The 17,116-nt window shown below is 37.2% G+C and overlaps 1 protein-coding gene across 7 annotated transcripts in view; it reads left to right on the top strand.

The window, feature by feature from the left end:
* The window catches only part of TULP4 (tubby like protein 4), a 155,865-nt gene that overhangs the window by 26,392 nt on the left and 112,357 nt on the right, over positions 1–17,116 (top strand). For 4 of the 7 annotated variants that reach the window (XM_017834920.1, XM_017834922.1, XM_017834923.1 and 1 more), the window contains 2 exons: positions 800–885; positions 2,599–4,881. In XM_017834920.1, the coding sequence (XP_017690409.1) occupies positions 4,630–4,881 (252 nt within the window). In that variant the 5' untranslated portion in view covers positions 800–885; positions 2,599–4,629. Of the gene's footprint in view, positions 1–799; positions 886–2,598; positions 4,882–17,116 lie in introns of those variants that run through there. The other 3 variants (XM_017834924.1, XM_017834919.1, XM_017834926.1) reach the window with 2 other exon arrangements.

Raw genomic sequence — 17,116 nt, forward strand, 5'->3', positions numbered from 1 at the left:
GGGAGTCTAAATTACTGATTTTCTTGAGGGAACACTAGCGTTGGTATCTTTTAATTAGGTTATTTCTTAGGAAATACAGAGTGGGTGGAAATGAAGAAGAGGGAAATGGAAGGAGTTAAGTCTTAATATATAATATATGTATTTTGAGTGTTTGACACTACAGTCTTAAAAGTGTTTTTTTTTCTTGTGTCTGAATATAAGTACACCATAAAGGAAGTGTTGACCCTCAGTGATTTAAAGGTGGAATATCCTTGAAGGTTATATCATATTGAGAAAGGTGTTTGAATAATGACTGACTTTATTCCTTTTGTAGTTATTTTAGATTTTCATCTCTCCCTGTCCAGCATTTCTTATGCAGTTAGAGTACTTTTAAGAGGAGAAGCCTTTGTTTTATCTAATCTTGAAAGTGATGGTAAATGAGATTTAGGTGAGAGAGGGTTATTGGTCAAGATACACACGAATCTTTTTCTCAAACTTGTTAATTTTATGTGCAGTGAATACTACTACTAGTAATGCAGTGAATATATATGCATTATATATGCAATAATTATATGCAGTGAATAATAATAATAGTTAATTTTATATGCAGTGAATAAGGACAGAAATTGCATACAGATTTTATGTAAAGCCACTGCACGTATAGTTACCACTGCACTGTATTATATAATTCACTTGTAAAGTCATGGTTCTTGCACAGTTCAAACAATTCTGTTTCATGCTTACCTTGTGCTGCTCTTAACTGATGTTTCAGAGACTCTGCTTTCTCAGTAAACATTTTTGTTTGTTTGTTTCTCTGTAGGATTAGTAAAGGCTTGCATCATCATACACATGATACTAATATAAAATGTCAACTCTTGAATGCAGATGTCTTTTAGGAAGACGTGAGTGAGTATGGAACTAATGGCACTGATCCTTCAGAGGATCAAGTTTGCATATGGGATAAGTGCAGAAGTTTGTCTTCAAACCATTGTGTTCTGAAAGTTTTTGTGTCTTTTCCTTTATAAGAACTTTCTTTGGTCTGTAATCAAGAAGCACCAGAAATTTGTAAAGTCTAGGTGACATTTCTCATATCTTCATCATGCTGTGATGAAAAAGAAATTAATAGCAACCATGATTTTAAAACTTCAGTTTGTTGAAAACTGGTTTGTTTGCTGAAAAGGTCTGGCAGTGGCTCACCAAACCTCAGTGTTTCTGATAAGTAATCTAACTGCATAGTGTTGTAAACTACTTTTTTGCCTTTATATCTATAAATTTGTTTTCTTATCTTTTCTCTTTAAAAAAAAAATCTTATTGGTGCATCAATACTACACCGAAATAAGTAGTTGAATACACAAAATATGAGGTGTAGTGCTGTATGTAATATAGATACATCTTTGATGAATGTTATGAATGCAGTTCTTAATTTAAATGACCTCTCTTTAGCAGTAACTGTATAGATCCAATAACTGTGCATATGTGTGCACTTAAGATACAACTTCTGGAATATCCTCAATAGCCTTTTTCTTGATCTCTCCTACTTTATTTACACTCTTCTGTATAAAACTGACTTTGGGGAATTTTTTTCCCCTTTTTCAAATGGAGACTTATGCCGGATTTGAATAGTCTTTAAAATTCATCTGTATTTATTCAAACTTCTAAGATTTAATTTTGAAGTACCTTAGATCTCTTTAAAGTAGTAGTTTAAGCCCTGGAGGAATCTTCCTAGTCTCTTTGAGACTGATAAGTTTAGCACTGTACTTTCATGGTTTGGAGCATCTTTTATATGAGGAAAGTCTGAGACCTGAGACTCTTCAACCTGGAGAATAGAAAGCTCAGGGAGATCTTTTCAATGTGTACAGATACTTGATGGGAGGAAATTAAATGAGAGAGACAGGCTCTCCATGGTGGTGTCCAGTGGCAGGACCAGAGGAAATAAGCACAAACTGAAACACAAGCGGTTCCCTTTGAACATCAGGAAACACTTCTTTACTGTGAGGATGACTGAGCACTGGCACAGGTTCCCCAGAGAGTTCGTAAGTGTTCATCTTTGGAGATATTCAGAAGCTGCCTGGATACAGTCCTGGGCAACTGACTTACGTGACCCTGCTTGAGCAGGGTGATTAGACCAGATAATGTCCAGAAGTCCCTTCAAACCTCAGCCATTCTGTGACTCTGTTTGTGTGCGTCAGGGTCTAACTCTGTGCCTGCTCTGTCATTAACATCTCTCTTGCCTATCCTCACTCCAAAGTTGTGAAATCTTTAAGAGTTTGGCCCAAAGACTGTGACCAAAAGAAAGTTGTGGGTTTTTTCCCTCCTAATGTATCCTTCCTAGATACATTTTATTAGTTATACATGTCAAAGTTTTGGGAATTTTGGAAGTGGAAAAGAAAATTTTGTAGTTCGTCTTCGTGTGTATATCAAATACATATGCGTGTTTCTGAATAATGTCTTTATCTATATGTAATATAGATACTTTATAGGAGTCCAATATAAAATCCTTAGTCATGTTTTGATTACTATAACAGTAGTTCTTTAATCTTTAGGTTGTTTTATGTCTTATTTTATTCACTTTTTTCCTTTTTTTTTTTTTTTTATGTGTGTGTGTGCTTTGCCTTGCAGAGTTGGAAGAATCCAGGGATTTCAAGTTTTGAGTAATGAGCATCTTACAAGATTACCACAGCTAAACTGAAAAGGCAGATGCAGCTCTGAGTACCAGATTGCTGTGTGCACTGCATGTACATGAAAACGCACATGTTTTTGTCATCACATAGACTTGCTCTGGCATATTCCTGAGAGCTTTGCAATTGATGAAAATTAATTTGAGAACCAGAGGGAGCACCTTTACAGCGCAGGAATCAGTAATCCATGGAAAGACACCTGCCAGTAATGTTCAACTTTCCACATGGTCTTCTCGGGTGAAAAAAGTTTGCAAGAAGAGGAAGAAAAAACACCCTCTGCACAGAAAAAAGCATAATAAATACCTCCACAATCTAAATCAATAGCTGTGAGGGAAACAGAAGAATACAGTGGGCAGAGGAAACTGATTTTGTTCTAGCGGAGGAGTAATGTATGGTCTTTGGCACGTTTTGCTTTGGGCTCAATAGTTTGTGAATGGACTGATAAACCGTGACCTTATGTTGAATAATGATGACTAGAAGTAAATAAGTTGAGGAACTATGGGACAAGTCTGGGCATTGAACTGAGCAAACCTTACTGCCCTTCTTGAGTTAACCAGGTCATCAAACTTGCATATTCTTTTTCCCTCTCCTTTTTCCTTTTCACTTAGTGTGATATAAATACTAATTAATTGAGCTCATAAATGTTATTCAAATAAAACGATTGGAATACTTCATATGTTTCCTTCTTGTACAGCTGCAAATGTTGTGTCTGGAACTATGAATCTGTGCTGTAGACAAGCATCAAGAAGGAAAGATCCGATCAAACAAGCAAGGAAAATACCTAGAGAAATAGTGAACCCAGGAAGTCAGAGTTTTAATGCTGCTTCTCTTTCTTTTTTAGATGGTTATATTTGTTCCTTCCTTGAATTTTAGAAGATTTTGAAAGAGTGCTTACTTGATGTGCTTTAACTCTGGCATTTGTTTTTTATGGTAGAATGAAAAGTCTTTGATTCCTTGTAGCAGAAAAAAAGGGAAAAGTAAAGGAAAGCCAGCTTGACATTTTAGCCTGTTTCAGAGGAGAGAGAACTTCATGGTTCACCTGAGGCAAACTTATCTACTTTGAATGCTAAAAGCTTTATAGCATTTTTGATTCTGCTATAAATGAAGAGGGGGTTCTTTTTCATTCGTGTGTGGCAGCAAAAAGTGGGAAAGCAGGCAAGATAGCGTGATAAACAGTTCAGGCTGTGTTGGGTCTCTGGTGGAAAAAAAGTGCTGCAATGAAAATTGGATTGGCTTTGGATTGCAAAAACTTTTGAGTCCAACAAGCGGTTCAGAATCAAGAGGGATTTCCCAACTGGCCTGGCACACCAGTGCCTGCACAAGTTCGGGTCTGTTGTTTCACACGGTTTGTGTGCCTTTTTTTCCCTTTATGCAATCTCTTTCAGCTTTAGCAGCAGAAATACATCAGATGGAAAAGATATGCCAGAGGGCAGCTTGGAAACGAGGAATGTCATATATATACATATATATGTATGTGCGTGTGTTTCAATTTCTGCAACTGAACTTTTGAAGAAAATCTGACTGGAGGAAATTCTAAAAGCCTTAAGTTACTTGAAACCTACACATTTGCAACTCTTTGTCTCTGGAATTGCATTACACTAAACTGGAATCTCAGGCTGTATAAAGATTATATCAAGTTGAGCAAAAAGATGACTTAACCATTTCTTGAGCGCCTCTTACGAAGTAGCTGTTTCTCCAAAGGATAAGTGCACCCTCACTCTACAGACTGGAAAACAAAAATGAACCTGAATTTTTTTTTAAGTGTTACTTTTTCTTAGCCAACTGCCATCATCTTTTATAGAGGAATTTTTCACTATGCATTTGGTGGATATTTATAAACACTGACCCCATCCTCCTCCCTTTCAATGATCTATCCCAGGTCAGTCTTATCAATAAAAAAAAAAAATTGATTTAAATTTTGTGCACTAGACATATTACTTTCGTATGTCAAAAAATAAAATATTTTAAAAGCATGTATGCAGCAGTGGAACATGGGCCTGTTCTTTGCAGCGATTCCAACATCCTCTGCCTCTCCTGGAAAGGGAGAGTCCCCAAAAGTGAGAAGGAGAAACCAGTGTGCAGGAGGCGGTACTATGAGGAAGGCTGGTTGGCAACAGGCAATGGCAGAGGAGTTGTAGGCGTCACTTTTACTTCCAGCCATTGCAGGAGGGACCGGAACACCCCTCAGAGAATCAACTTCAATTTGAGGGGCCACAACAGTGAGGTAAGCAAAATGTGTGTTACACTTTAAAGGAAATGATAGATATCTTTTTTTTTTTTTTTTTTTTAGTATTTCTGGTTGAAATTTGACAGGGTGGTATGATGGAGGCTTAAGACTAATCCAAATGTGATTGGGGCTTATTGGAGTCTTTCTAGTAAATTCAAGCATATGACACTGATTGTGGAGAAGTTCTCTGGAAATGGCTCTGGTTTTGGTTTGGCCTATTCATTCCCCAATGCCTCCCAGTTTCCAGGCAGATTCAATAAATGCACGTTAAGAGAGTTAAAAATTGTGATAGTTGACTGCTTTTACACGGTACTAAAGTTTGGTCTGGAAACCTAATGGAAAGGCAGGTGAGTGGGAGAAGAGCTGAATTGAAGTCTGCTGGTTTTTCAGAAGCTGTAAACTGCAATGGCCTGTGGCAGGAGATAGCTGTCATCTCTAAGAAAATGTTTAATTTTGTTAGAAAAAGGGCCAAGTGAGACTTCTCAGAAAAATGCTGAGATGCCCTACAGTAAAATGCTGTAACTTCAGAGTGCAAGGCATTGCTCTGACTACAATGTCACAAAAACTTTTCCATTTGTGCTTTCTGAAAGGAATAAATCTGTTGGTATAAACTGATATTTCAGCTGTGCTTTATCATCTTCTTGGCACTCATCTCTTTTTCTGTATAATGCTTCATGGAAAGTGCAAGTGATGCCCAGTGGCATACTAAGTGTCTTGGGCAAGTGTGAAGACTTTGTTTCTGCTTTTTAGTTGTGTTTGGATGTGCTCTTTGGAAAGAATCTGAATTTGAAAAGCTTTGCTGTTGGGTTAGTGGGTAGAATGACATTGTATGTACTGAAATGAAAATGAAAGATACAATGTGGGGGTTTTTTTTGTCCTTTGTGCTACTTCTTGGGTGGCCTCTTTGATATATGTTGCCCTTTTGACATAAGCTGCACCAAAGATTCAGAAGTGGGTGGTTTTGGTTCTTGTGTAATATTAATAACAATCCTCTTTTTAATGAAAAAAGGGAGCAGAAGATAAATACTTAGTCTGAAATAATTGCTTTGTGTGTATGGAGGTGTGTGAGTGTATGGTAAATTATGTAGACTTGTATGTATAGATGAGAGACAGATTCATGTATATATTTTTACCACGTTAATTCAAAAATGTACAACCATGTTTTCAGGAAGAATGATGTTTGAATCCAGCATTTTGGTTTGAACCGTACCTAGTTGTCAGTATAACTATCAATTACAAATTTCATTTTATTTTTTAAATGTGTGATAGAGTAATCACTTTTTGTTTCTCCGTATTTTGTTCTCTAACTTTTCTGTGAACCTGGGCACTTGTTTTTCTTCTTTTGCGTAATAGATGTTTTGGAAACAATGAAGGAAGTGCTGTTTATGGGAATGTGAATTCTTTTTGCAGAATGTGGAAATATGAGACTAAGTTTAAGTATGTTCCCAGTTAAGTAGGCAGTTAAGCGTGTCCATATGCTTGCTGCCCTTTGGTTTTGGTGAGTTTTGCTTCATTTACTCAGTTCACCATTAGATTCTCTTTCTGGGTCACTGCATCATTGCTGTGCAGATTCAGCTGTGCTGTTTGTGCATCTTTTCACCTAGCAGTGATTGGCATGAGAGAGACTCTCAAATGAAAGGAAGATGTTCTGTTTGAATCTTTTTGTTGTTGTTTGGGCCCTTAAAATATGCTGGGTCAAGCTTGTCATTAATAGAGTTGTGTTTCTGTGAGTAATCTTCCTAATAGCAGAAAATATGTGAATGACCAGAGGGGAGACTGCCAATTTATTTCTCTCTACGGCCCTACTAAACTGATAATGGTGGGATCTTACTGAAGGAAGAGAGAAGTGGCTCTGGTGCAAGTAGCTTTCCATGATGAGTCTGTGGCTGCCATCAGATTTTCCTGCTGGCATGTTTTTTTGAGCATCATTTTAAGTGAAAGTTCATTCTTACAAGATGATGTGTTATACAACACTCTTCACCAGGCTTACCAAATTTAATCCTTTTATAGGAGGATCCTACTGATTTGAGTAGGAATGAAACTGTAATACAAGATTTGTTACTTGTTAAAGGTATGTAGTTGAATGGACAGCAAGATTATTTTCTTTTGAAAACACCTTTCCTTCTAAGTCCATCTGCTGAAAGATTCTTGGAAGAAAATATTGAACAGCAGCATTTATTGCTCATATTTGCATAAGAAGTAGTAAATGTTTTGTTTTCTCGTTCTAGTGTTAAAAAGCAAGCCAACAACAACCTTGTCTTTTCTGTGTACCACACTACATAATGTAAAATGCTAATTTTGAAAGCATATCCTGGTATATGTGTCTGATTAAAGCCATGTGTGTTGTACAGAATGTGCCCAAAGGAATGTGATTGATCTAAAACTTTAAGAGCCTGTTTGATTCACTGACCATTTCTAGAAGAATATTATATTGTGTGGTTTCTAGAAGTGGTGATTTATACCTATATATATTTTTCTCTGGGATAAAGCTAGGATGGCAAGTCAAGTTTATTGCTTTTCAGTCATACAATGCTACTTCGATATCAGTATGCATTTGATTATAAAGTATAAAATGCTAAAATGAACAGAGCGGAAGAGTGAAAATACAAAATCTGAATGCTTTCTATTTGGAGTGTAACTAACAGCAAGCCGTGGGCTGAGCTTGTGCTTCATTTATTGTACATATATTGTATTTCAGTTTTAGGGTGAAAATCTGGAAGAGGTAATGTGGCAGCACTGTGCTTTTGGCAAGAACGTGAAACTATTTTTAAGTGGGTCAAGAAGGTGAATGCTAGTGATGTATTTTTGCAATGTTTTTATGATTGCTGAAGAGATTCGCTGAAACCTTCTTTTGGGACACTTTTTTGACTGTAATAACATATCTGTAGCATATCAGAATAAACAAGAATGAAGAATCCCCAGGACTGAATTACTGACACGCATATTATAGTGGTGGATTTGAATGACTCATCGTGTCGAACAATAATTGAGAATTAAAAGCGCTGTAGTGTGAGCCACACTTATGTTTTTACAGTTGCTTCAAGGTTGGTTTTTAGAGTTTGCAACAACCTCATTTCTTTTTTTGTAGTTACTAAGAAGAATTACAGGAGTTCAAATAAGCATATTCCCTTTATTCTGTGGCAAGAGGTGAAAAAAAATGCACTTTTTGATAGATCTTTCTTTTAACTTTGGCACTGCGTTTACAATCCTGGATCTCATTTACGTAAGGGTCAGCATTCTGAAAAAATGAAAACTTAAATGTGTACATATCAAAGGCAGAAGAAACTTCGATGCAGAAGGAAGGGGAGGTGTGTGTTATGCAGCAATTGTGCAGGTACTGTGTGTTTTACATGTAGGAGGTGGAATACTTTGCATCTCTGACCATGGGATAAAAAGCATCTCTATGTGAGGGTAGGTAGTGGATGGAGCAGATGTGAATGACTGCAGAGGCACATCGTTCAGTCTGGCTTTGGAGCTTTCCATTTATTCCAGAAGAACAAACTGACAGAAGCTGGCATTTTGTGGGTTTTTTTCTGGCAGAAAGGTTACAAGTCAGGAAGATTTGCCATTGTACCACAATGTGCGAATTAGCAGTCAAGGAGCAGAGGCCTGGTGATCTAAAATACCTTCCCTTCCCCTGCATGGTAAATGCAGTTCTTTGTCGAAATTAAAGAGTGAAATTTTGAATTCTTTGATTTTGACCTAACTTGACTTTCCTTGGCTGCACTGGGAAACTGTTGAAAAGGAATAGAGCACATTCCTTTTATGACTTATTATTTGTGTAATAAATTAGATATAAAATGAGAAATAGCTGGTCACTTCAGCAGGGCCAGTATTTTACCTAGAGTGACTAGTAGTGCCAGGCTGAATAATTTTTGTAGTACGGCGGAGACACCAGCTTTCAGCATCTGATCAATCTTGAGTTTTCTGGGGAGAGATTTTCAAGGGGATCTGTAAAGGATAATTAGAAAAAAGCCCAGACTTATCTTTATGGGGCTTCAGTGACCCTTATAGGGGTCTTCCCTTCCAGTGAAATATTTGTAAAATGTCTGCAAATCAAATTGGTTGGATGGTGCTGTTGTAGGTATTTTTTAATGGTTTCTGTTGTGTCTAGTGTATTAAGATGGTAACAATTTCTATGGCACTTAATGTTTCTTAAATTATTAGTGTTTAAAAACTGTTTTGCATGTATACATTTTCTTTTGACTGTGCTAACTGAAAAGACGTCTTTGATATATTTAATAAGATTCAGTATGCTAATTGCTGGACTGAAGCATTGAAAAGTATTCCAAGAATATGCAAATTCAGATGCAGTGAATTAAGTAACATGCTGAATATATTATTGAGTATATATAACATTTCTTACTGTAAACATAAAGTAAATTGCTAATTTATTTACATTTGTCATTATTTGAGTGTTCCAAGTGCACGTCTACTCCTGCAAAAAAACCACCCTGTTTCATTTAGCACAGGATTTAGAAGTAGATAGGGATGTAAACATATCTCAGCTGGACTGTCAAATGAATTATTTACACCTTTTTAAAGGAATGCTGTCCTTTAAAAATATTCAGTATATGTTGCTGTTCATACTGCATTAGTTATGGAAGTCTGCACAGTTCTTGGTTTGGTTTGGTTTGGTTTTAGAGTGGAAGGAGCTTACAAATTGTTTTTCATGTTTTAAAAAGAAAGCTTTTCTTTATGCTGTCCCATCTCTTTGAGCTTGTATGTATCTGGCAGAGCAGATTCTTTCCAGAAGTCTATTGCTTGTGTGGGAAATAAATTTAAAAAAACAAACAAACAAACAAACAACCTTTTCAGTAGTGTTTCTTGCTTTGTAGGTCACTGGTAATAATACAGAAAAACAGTACTGGAAAACTTTTTCTGTTTGTTTAAACTTTGTTTTAATGTAACTTGTATTTGAAACTTAAATGTGATTTTTATTATGATTCCTGGACAGAAAAATCAAGTCAGCATGTGAGTTTTGACAGCATGGGTCTATTGTATCAACTGTTACCTTCAGACACACCTGTAACAGTTGTTACTGGTGAACAGTGTAAATATCTACTTGAGGCAAAGTGATACCACGATGATGCCTTTTGGCTGTAGAAGCCCCAGTGGTACAAGACATACACTGATGTAAACTGCAGTGGTACTGCAGATCCTCTTTTCTGTTTTTCTGTCACTGTACACAGAAGACAGGATATTTGTTGGCAGAAATACAATCTCTTTGTTAAAGCAAGCTAGTGTAATTGGAAAAGACAGGCAAGCTTTTGGGCATACAAGGTTCTGAAGAAGGACTTGTCTTCTGAAAGCTTCACTAGTTTTTACAACCCTCCTATCAGAGACAATGCGAAATCTGTCTACAAACCATGCCCTTCCTCTGTCCTTAAACTATTATGGCTACAGAAAAATAGTGCTACAGAGAGAGGCAGAATTAGTCGGAAGTGACTTGTAGGACAATAGATCCTGTGCCTAACTGTGCTGGCTCTGTTCTATTTGTATTGTGACTAGTATTGCCAGACTTTTTTGACTACATATTTTCAGAAAGGACAAACATTGGGATTTCATGTAGGTTCCTTATTATACCCTCATGAACTGCCTGCTCTGCACTTGGTCTGGGTGCTCGAGTGCTTTAATTTCTTAAAGTAAGTATTAAAAGAGCCAAAAGGCATTTTAAACCTCGTTGTTAGTCTTTTACCAATCTTTTCAACTTCTGATGAAGCTTACACATGTCCTATGGCATGCAAAAGTACCTTTTATAGCCTTCTCTTAAGAGAATTAGCAAAGAAAATAAATGAAGCAGTAAGCTGGAAAGGATTGATCCTCTCCCCTTAAATGACAAATAGCAGACCTGCTGCTTCCCATTTCCAAGCCCTATATCGGTATGCAAATGCCAAAGTATGGCCTAAACTGTTCCAGTACACCTTCTGCATAGTTTTTTCACTCTAAGAAGTGCGACCACTTTCAATGTATCTTATTTCTTTGTGATACTATTTTTTTCCAGCCGCACTCAGCTTCTACTTTCACAAATAATTGGCTCTTTCTGTCTGACTATCCACCTTTCTCAATGGCCTCAGAGTTCGAGCCTCTGTAGGAGCTCTCAAATTCAGGGGGCATTGACTGCTCAGTGCAGTCTCTTCTTAATAAGGTACGGGATTATATTTGTTCTTGTGCAGTCGTGTGGCTTTGAAGCAAACCATCCAATATTGCTACAATTGTTGAGTAATGAGAGTTGGTAACGCTTCATTGATGTGCTTCTTGAAAGTTATTTTTTGTAGGTCATGCAACACAGTTTGTTTACTGCAAAGGATCATCAGCTTGGAAATTTTCGAATGAGAATTTTTTTGGTTTGTGTTAATAAGCATCTAGAAAATCACCCTCGAACTTGAGCAAAGAAGGAATATATGACATGAAACCAGTGTTGTCAGCTTTTAAACAGAGTCAATTGTATTTGTAAGTGGGTCATCAATGCAGTTTTAAAGTTTGCCCTACCATAACAAGTTGCTACAGTTTTGTTGTTCTCTAATTCTACTCTAAAAAGTTTAAAGTGTAATCAAGCTCACCTTTATCAGAAATTAGCCCTGAGCTTTTATTCATGTTAAATTGATGAAAGATAACAACATGCATATTTTAAGATAATGATACACCTGAGGGGCATTTCTTGTTTTTGAATTAGGGTGAAGATACTCTATTGCTCTGGATAGAAGCAATTGTTCAGCATGATAATTTCTATGTTCAAGGAAAATAAATGCATTTTCTTTAAGAAAAGTTTAATGATGTGGACCTATTGATGCACTGAATAGGTGAGATTACTCACCAGTTAGACAGTTGATACCTAAACTTGGAATATGAGCACTTTCTTAGTGAGGTGCTGAATCAGGAGCTCAGTGTGTAATTCTGCAGGCTTTGTATAGGCATACATACATACTGAGTATCTGAATGGTGGAGAAATTGTGTTTTATGGTGGCATTTCTGAGGCATAATAATCATTAAGGACACTGCCTTGGTTTAAACAGTTCCCAAAGGAATTCATCAGGTTACGGATAGTCTGAACAGATAAGATACCCATTACAAACCATAAACATTTCACAATATAATGGAACATAGAGTACCAAGTAATTGCTTGTCAACTATAGCTAGAATGTAGTAGGACAGACAAAAGAAATTTTGTAGGCACTTATCCTTGGGCAACCACCATCTCTGCTCTGATAGCAATCTTTTATGAACATGTGTGAACTTCTGAGGGAGTTCTCAGTATTCTCTTTGCATTAGGAACTTCTTTAAAGGGAAGTAATCCACTTGTGTAATAAAAATGTTATGGGAAGTAATGAAAATAAAGTTAAATTGGGGAAAGTTTTGTGAATTTTCAAAAAGAAGTGCTGGTTTATTGTGATGTTTCAGTTCTGGAAATATTTGACAAACTAGTATGCTGGAAAATAGTATCCTTATATGCATTTTAAGGAAATGATATGTACATAGATGACTTTAGTAATGAAGAAAATATGGTTTTGTTTACCCTAATCAGAATGCTGAACATGAGCAAGCAATGTAACCCTTACAGCAAAGAAGGCAAATGGTGTCCTTGGTGACATTAGGAGAAATATTGTCAGCAGGCTGAGGGACGAGATGCTTCCCCTCTGCACAGCACTAGTGAGGCCACACCTGGAGGACTGTATCTGGTTCTGGGAGAGGTGGTGGTGAGGTTCCCAGTACGACAGAGATCAATGAAGGGCCACAAAGATGATTAAAGGACTGAAGCACCTCACTGCTGAGGAAAGGCTGAGAGAGCTGGGACTGTTCAGCCAAAGAGAAGGCTCAGTAAGATCTTATTAATGTATATAAATACCTGAAAGGAGGGTGCAAAAAGATGGAGCCAGGCTCTTCTTAGCAGTTCCTGATGACAGAGGAAAAGGGCACAAACTAAACAGTGGGAGGTTCCCTGTGAACACCAGGAAATATTTTTTCCCTGTGAGGGCAGCTGGCTCAGGTAACTCAGAGAGGTTGTGGAGTCTCTATCCTTGGAATTATTCAAAAACCATCTGAACATAGTCCTGGGCAAGCATTTCTGTGCCCTTTCTGGAGCAGGGAGCTTGAACCTTCCAGAGGTTCATCCCCAACCACTCTGTGACTCTGTGAAATCTATTTGTAAATCTAAGTGACTTTCTTTGCACCTGGATTGGTGAAGCAACAGCAAAAAACCAGCTCTTGAAGGCAGGCAGGAAGTGCTGAATATACAAAAGTGTGTAGAGAAGGCATTCAAGCTTGGCTAAAATGGAAGAACAAACTGATGTGCTAGAGGAAGGAGAAAGCTTCTTTTCTGAGGAGAAATCCAGATGATTTCCTAAGTAGTCAAGCAATTGGAGAGCATAGTCAAAATCCTCTTGAAGTACGAAGGCAGAGGTAATTAAAATGCAGAAGAAAGTTGAAGCTGTTGCATGTGAGGGTAACTTCACATGAGAAACAGAATTTAGGAAGGAAAATTGTCATTGATCTGAAGAAGAGAACGAACTGTTTAGGTGGCACAAACCATGTGGCTGGAAAAGTTTTAGAAGCAGCTGCAGAGCATAAGTCTGTTGTAAACTATAGAAATCTACAGCCTTGCTTAAAACAAAGTGATAAAAAATGCTAAATGTAGACAGTGAAAAATGAGACTTCTGGAGGAAATTGAATCATAAAGTAGCAGTGCCCTAATTACTGAGTTGGCTCATCTGCTTATAAAATGAGAGAATGGCAAGTAACTGTTTCATCGAGGAAAGATAAGGCAAAACTATGAAGAAACCTGCAGCAGCAGATGCACACTACGATAAGTATGTACCTGAATATATGCAGGAGGAACAGGTGTGTAGCTGGAGTACAACCAGTCTCGGAAATGTTGTTCAAGCAGAGAATGACACTGGCTTTTGTGAAGCTGAGCAAATGTGCAGAGGATCTGACCTTCACTGCCAGCAGAAGGCAACAATCAGTTCCACAGATGTAGTTTCCAGAGAGGACAATGGCCAGCAGCAGACAGCTGATTATCAGCAGTATGGTGACATCCTGAAGTTAGTGTCTTGAGTGGTGTCCTGAAGAGGGGGCCAAACATAATGACCTGCAAGAGGTCCTGGAGTAGTTGAGAAAGAGGGAGTATTCAGTCTGTTGAAGAAGATATCCATCTTCTGAGTAAAGCGAAAAAAATGATAGAGAGTTCTCCCACCCAGGGAAGAGACAGCTCTCAAGCCTTGAACGTGAAAGTCTTAGGGGAGATTGAGTTTCACAGAAAAAAGGATTTCCCCAAAAGGAATATCACGGTCATTCTTCAGGTAGAGACACAATAGAAAATTATGTCAGTGGAAAAAAAGAGGTATGAAGGATAATCAAATAGTCTTGATTATTTGATTACAAAATACTAAAAATGGAGGTATTAATAATTTCTAGCTACCCTTATGAGGACCTTCCTTGAGGAATGACCTTATCTGTAAAGTATGCACATGTGAAGATATCCCAGAAGGCTCGGTCAAGGATACAAAGAAAATGCTTTCTGATGCTCTGCTTTTGGTAAAAGGAGTGTTGATTGCATACTAGAGAGCTTAGTTTATAAGGGATATGACAAGGCAGTTATATTAGAATTATCATAAGGAAAAGGTGTCCTGTTTTTTCTTTTCCTTCTCCTAATTCTAATTTGGTCCTGTGCAGTGTTTTTTGAGCCTGATAATAGACAAATATCTTGCTCCTCAGTTGAGCAGTATTCTGGGAGCATACGATGCTGCAGAGAAGTGAGAATGTTAAATGCCTGGTTGGTTAATAAAGGGTGTTGTAAGGAATGGATGATCAAAATGTTTAGTTCCTTGAAATAAGGTGTCTTAAAAGTATGCAAAGGACTAAGTGGCTAAGAAAGGCTGCATTTTGACGCTACATGTCACTTCTTGTTCTGTTAATATGTTAGGCATATACTTCATGACCTAAATGGGACCAGTACTGAATAAAATGTATGAAATGGAAGAACGTTTGATGTTACGGTTACAGGCTCAGATTGATTTACTGTACAAAGTGAGTCATTAAGTTATGTTTATTGGTGCATAAAATAAATACTTTTTTACATGTCATCTTAGCAATGCAGCTTTTGCCCATGAGAGACCCCACTGATCACAGATATTAGAGTAGGAATTGCTGTTTTCTTATGAAAAATCATCATCATCATCTACGTCTTTCATTTAAATTTCATTGCATTTCCAGCATTCTTACTTATTCCAGTATCTAGAATAATACCCCCAATACTTTCTTCAGATCTTCTTTAGAGATTCCAGACTCCACTCTCCACATGAGAGAGAAGTCTGCATGTCATAAGCTTTCTCGAACATTAGGAATATTTATGCAAGTTATAAAAATGCAAACTTGTTTATTGAGAAATATGTATTGGCATAGACATAGATGTTCTTGTTTGAGGGAAATCAGAAGTCTTTTGAAGCAGTGCTTCAAATTAAGAGTTGTTCATAATGACAAAATTTGTCCTGCTCCAAGTTCTTTCTCCAGAAGAAGCAAATCCAGCAGGGAGGTTAACAAATTAGATTAGAATATTGTCATTTTAATACGTACTACTTATGCAACCAATTATACCTTGTTATTATGTCTTATGGCTGCCATAAAGTCATTCTGTCGAATAAACAGATTCAAATTAGGTTTTGACACAATGTTATTATGTATTATTAAAGGCCCTGCCTGAGGCTGGAATTTCATTGGGTTAATTGTGGTAACAGTTCTAGTCTCTGTGGTCACTGAGTATGTGTAATAATTGTCTCCCTCAGCCAGTTTCCCCTAGTTGCCTCCGAGTGAAGAAGTGATATGTAGTTGTGATTACACTGGCCAGGGAGATGACTATGTTTAATGCAGGCAAGCAGGTGTCAGTAATTACAGGGGTAGGTCACTTTTCCATCCTGAAGTTCTTGAGTTGCTGCTAACAACTAAAATGAGCCATTTAATCCCTGAAATGGGAGAGGGAGATGCCTTCTCTAAAAACAGATGATCCTAAACTACCATTGGGGACAAATACATGTAATTTTGATTCTGTACATACAGAATATTTTCGTAATGTCTCGTTCTTATTTTAATTACTCTTTCTGCAGCTTTGCATAATTGTAAAAATAATCAGAACATGTTTGTCAGATTGGAAGAATTTCAGCATGTTCATAAGACTAGAAAACATAATACAAAGAAGTCGAATTTTACATCTCTACATGTTTTAGGAATGACACGGACCTGTTGAAGCAGATCCAGAGGAGGGCCACAAAAATGGTCAGAGGGCTGTTGAACCTGGAGAAGTCAAGTCTCTGGGTAGACCTTATAGCAGCGTTCTAGTACCTAAAGAGAGAAGAGGGAAAACTGGAGAGGGACTTTTTACGAGGGCATATAGTTGATAGGACAAGGGGTAATGGATTTAAGCTGAAAGAGGGCAGGTTTAGATTAGATATTAGGAAGAAATTCCTTTGTGAGGGTGGTAAGGCTCTGGAACAGGTAGCCCAGAGAAGTTACAGATTCCCCAGCCCTGGAAGTGTTCAAGGCCAGGTGGGATGGAGCTTTGAGGAACCTGGTCTAGTGGAAGATGCCCCTGCCCATGACAGGCAGAACACCTTTAAAGGTCCCTTCCAACTCAAACCATCTAGAATTCTATTTTACTTACATATATATAAGAGCTGTAATATATATTGTGAGATTAAAAAAAAATCATGTAAGTAAAGCTGTTGAAAAAATAACAACCATAGAAAAGTTCTGTTCCACAGAAGAGTACACTAATGAGAAATTAAACCATTTGATCTAGGGACCTCTTACAGTCTTCTAATGTTTCATGCTTTAGTTTCAGCTAACTTTAATAAAGTATAAAACAAATGTTCTCTATTGAGCTAAAAATTCATATGAAGCTTGATAAAAGTGCAAATAGATGAGACATGCCATAACTTAGGATACTATTTTAAGTGAGAGCATAGCATTTTTTTTAGTGACCTTTGAATATTCTTATTTTCTGGTTAACAGTTTTTCAAATCTGTTGTGAATAGGCATGATTCACAAACTAATTGAAGGAGTAAGCTTTTTGTCCTAATTTTTTGCCTATTCATCTGTTTTGTTTTGAAGGAAATGATATCTGATTTTACTGTGGTTGTTCAGTGCTTTCAGTGTTTCTTTCCTACAAATTCCCCTTTTTTGGTGCATGAAGAATTAATGACAATAGCTGAAACGAAACTAGAAGCACTTTTTTGTTACA

Source organism: Lepidothrix coronata, unplaced genomic scaffold (assembly GCF_001604755.1).
Source record: "Lepidothrix coronata isolate B3197 unplaced genomic scaffold, Lepidothrix_coronata-1.0 Scaffold245, whole genome shotgun sequence".
Lineage (NCBI taxonomy): Eukaryota > Metazoa > Chordata > Aves > Passeriformes > Pipridae > Lepidothrix > Lepidothrix coronata.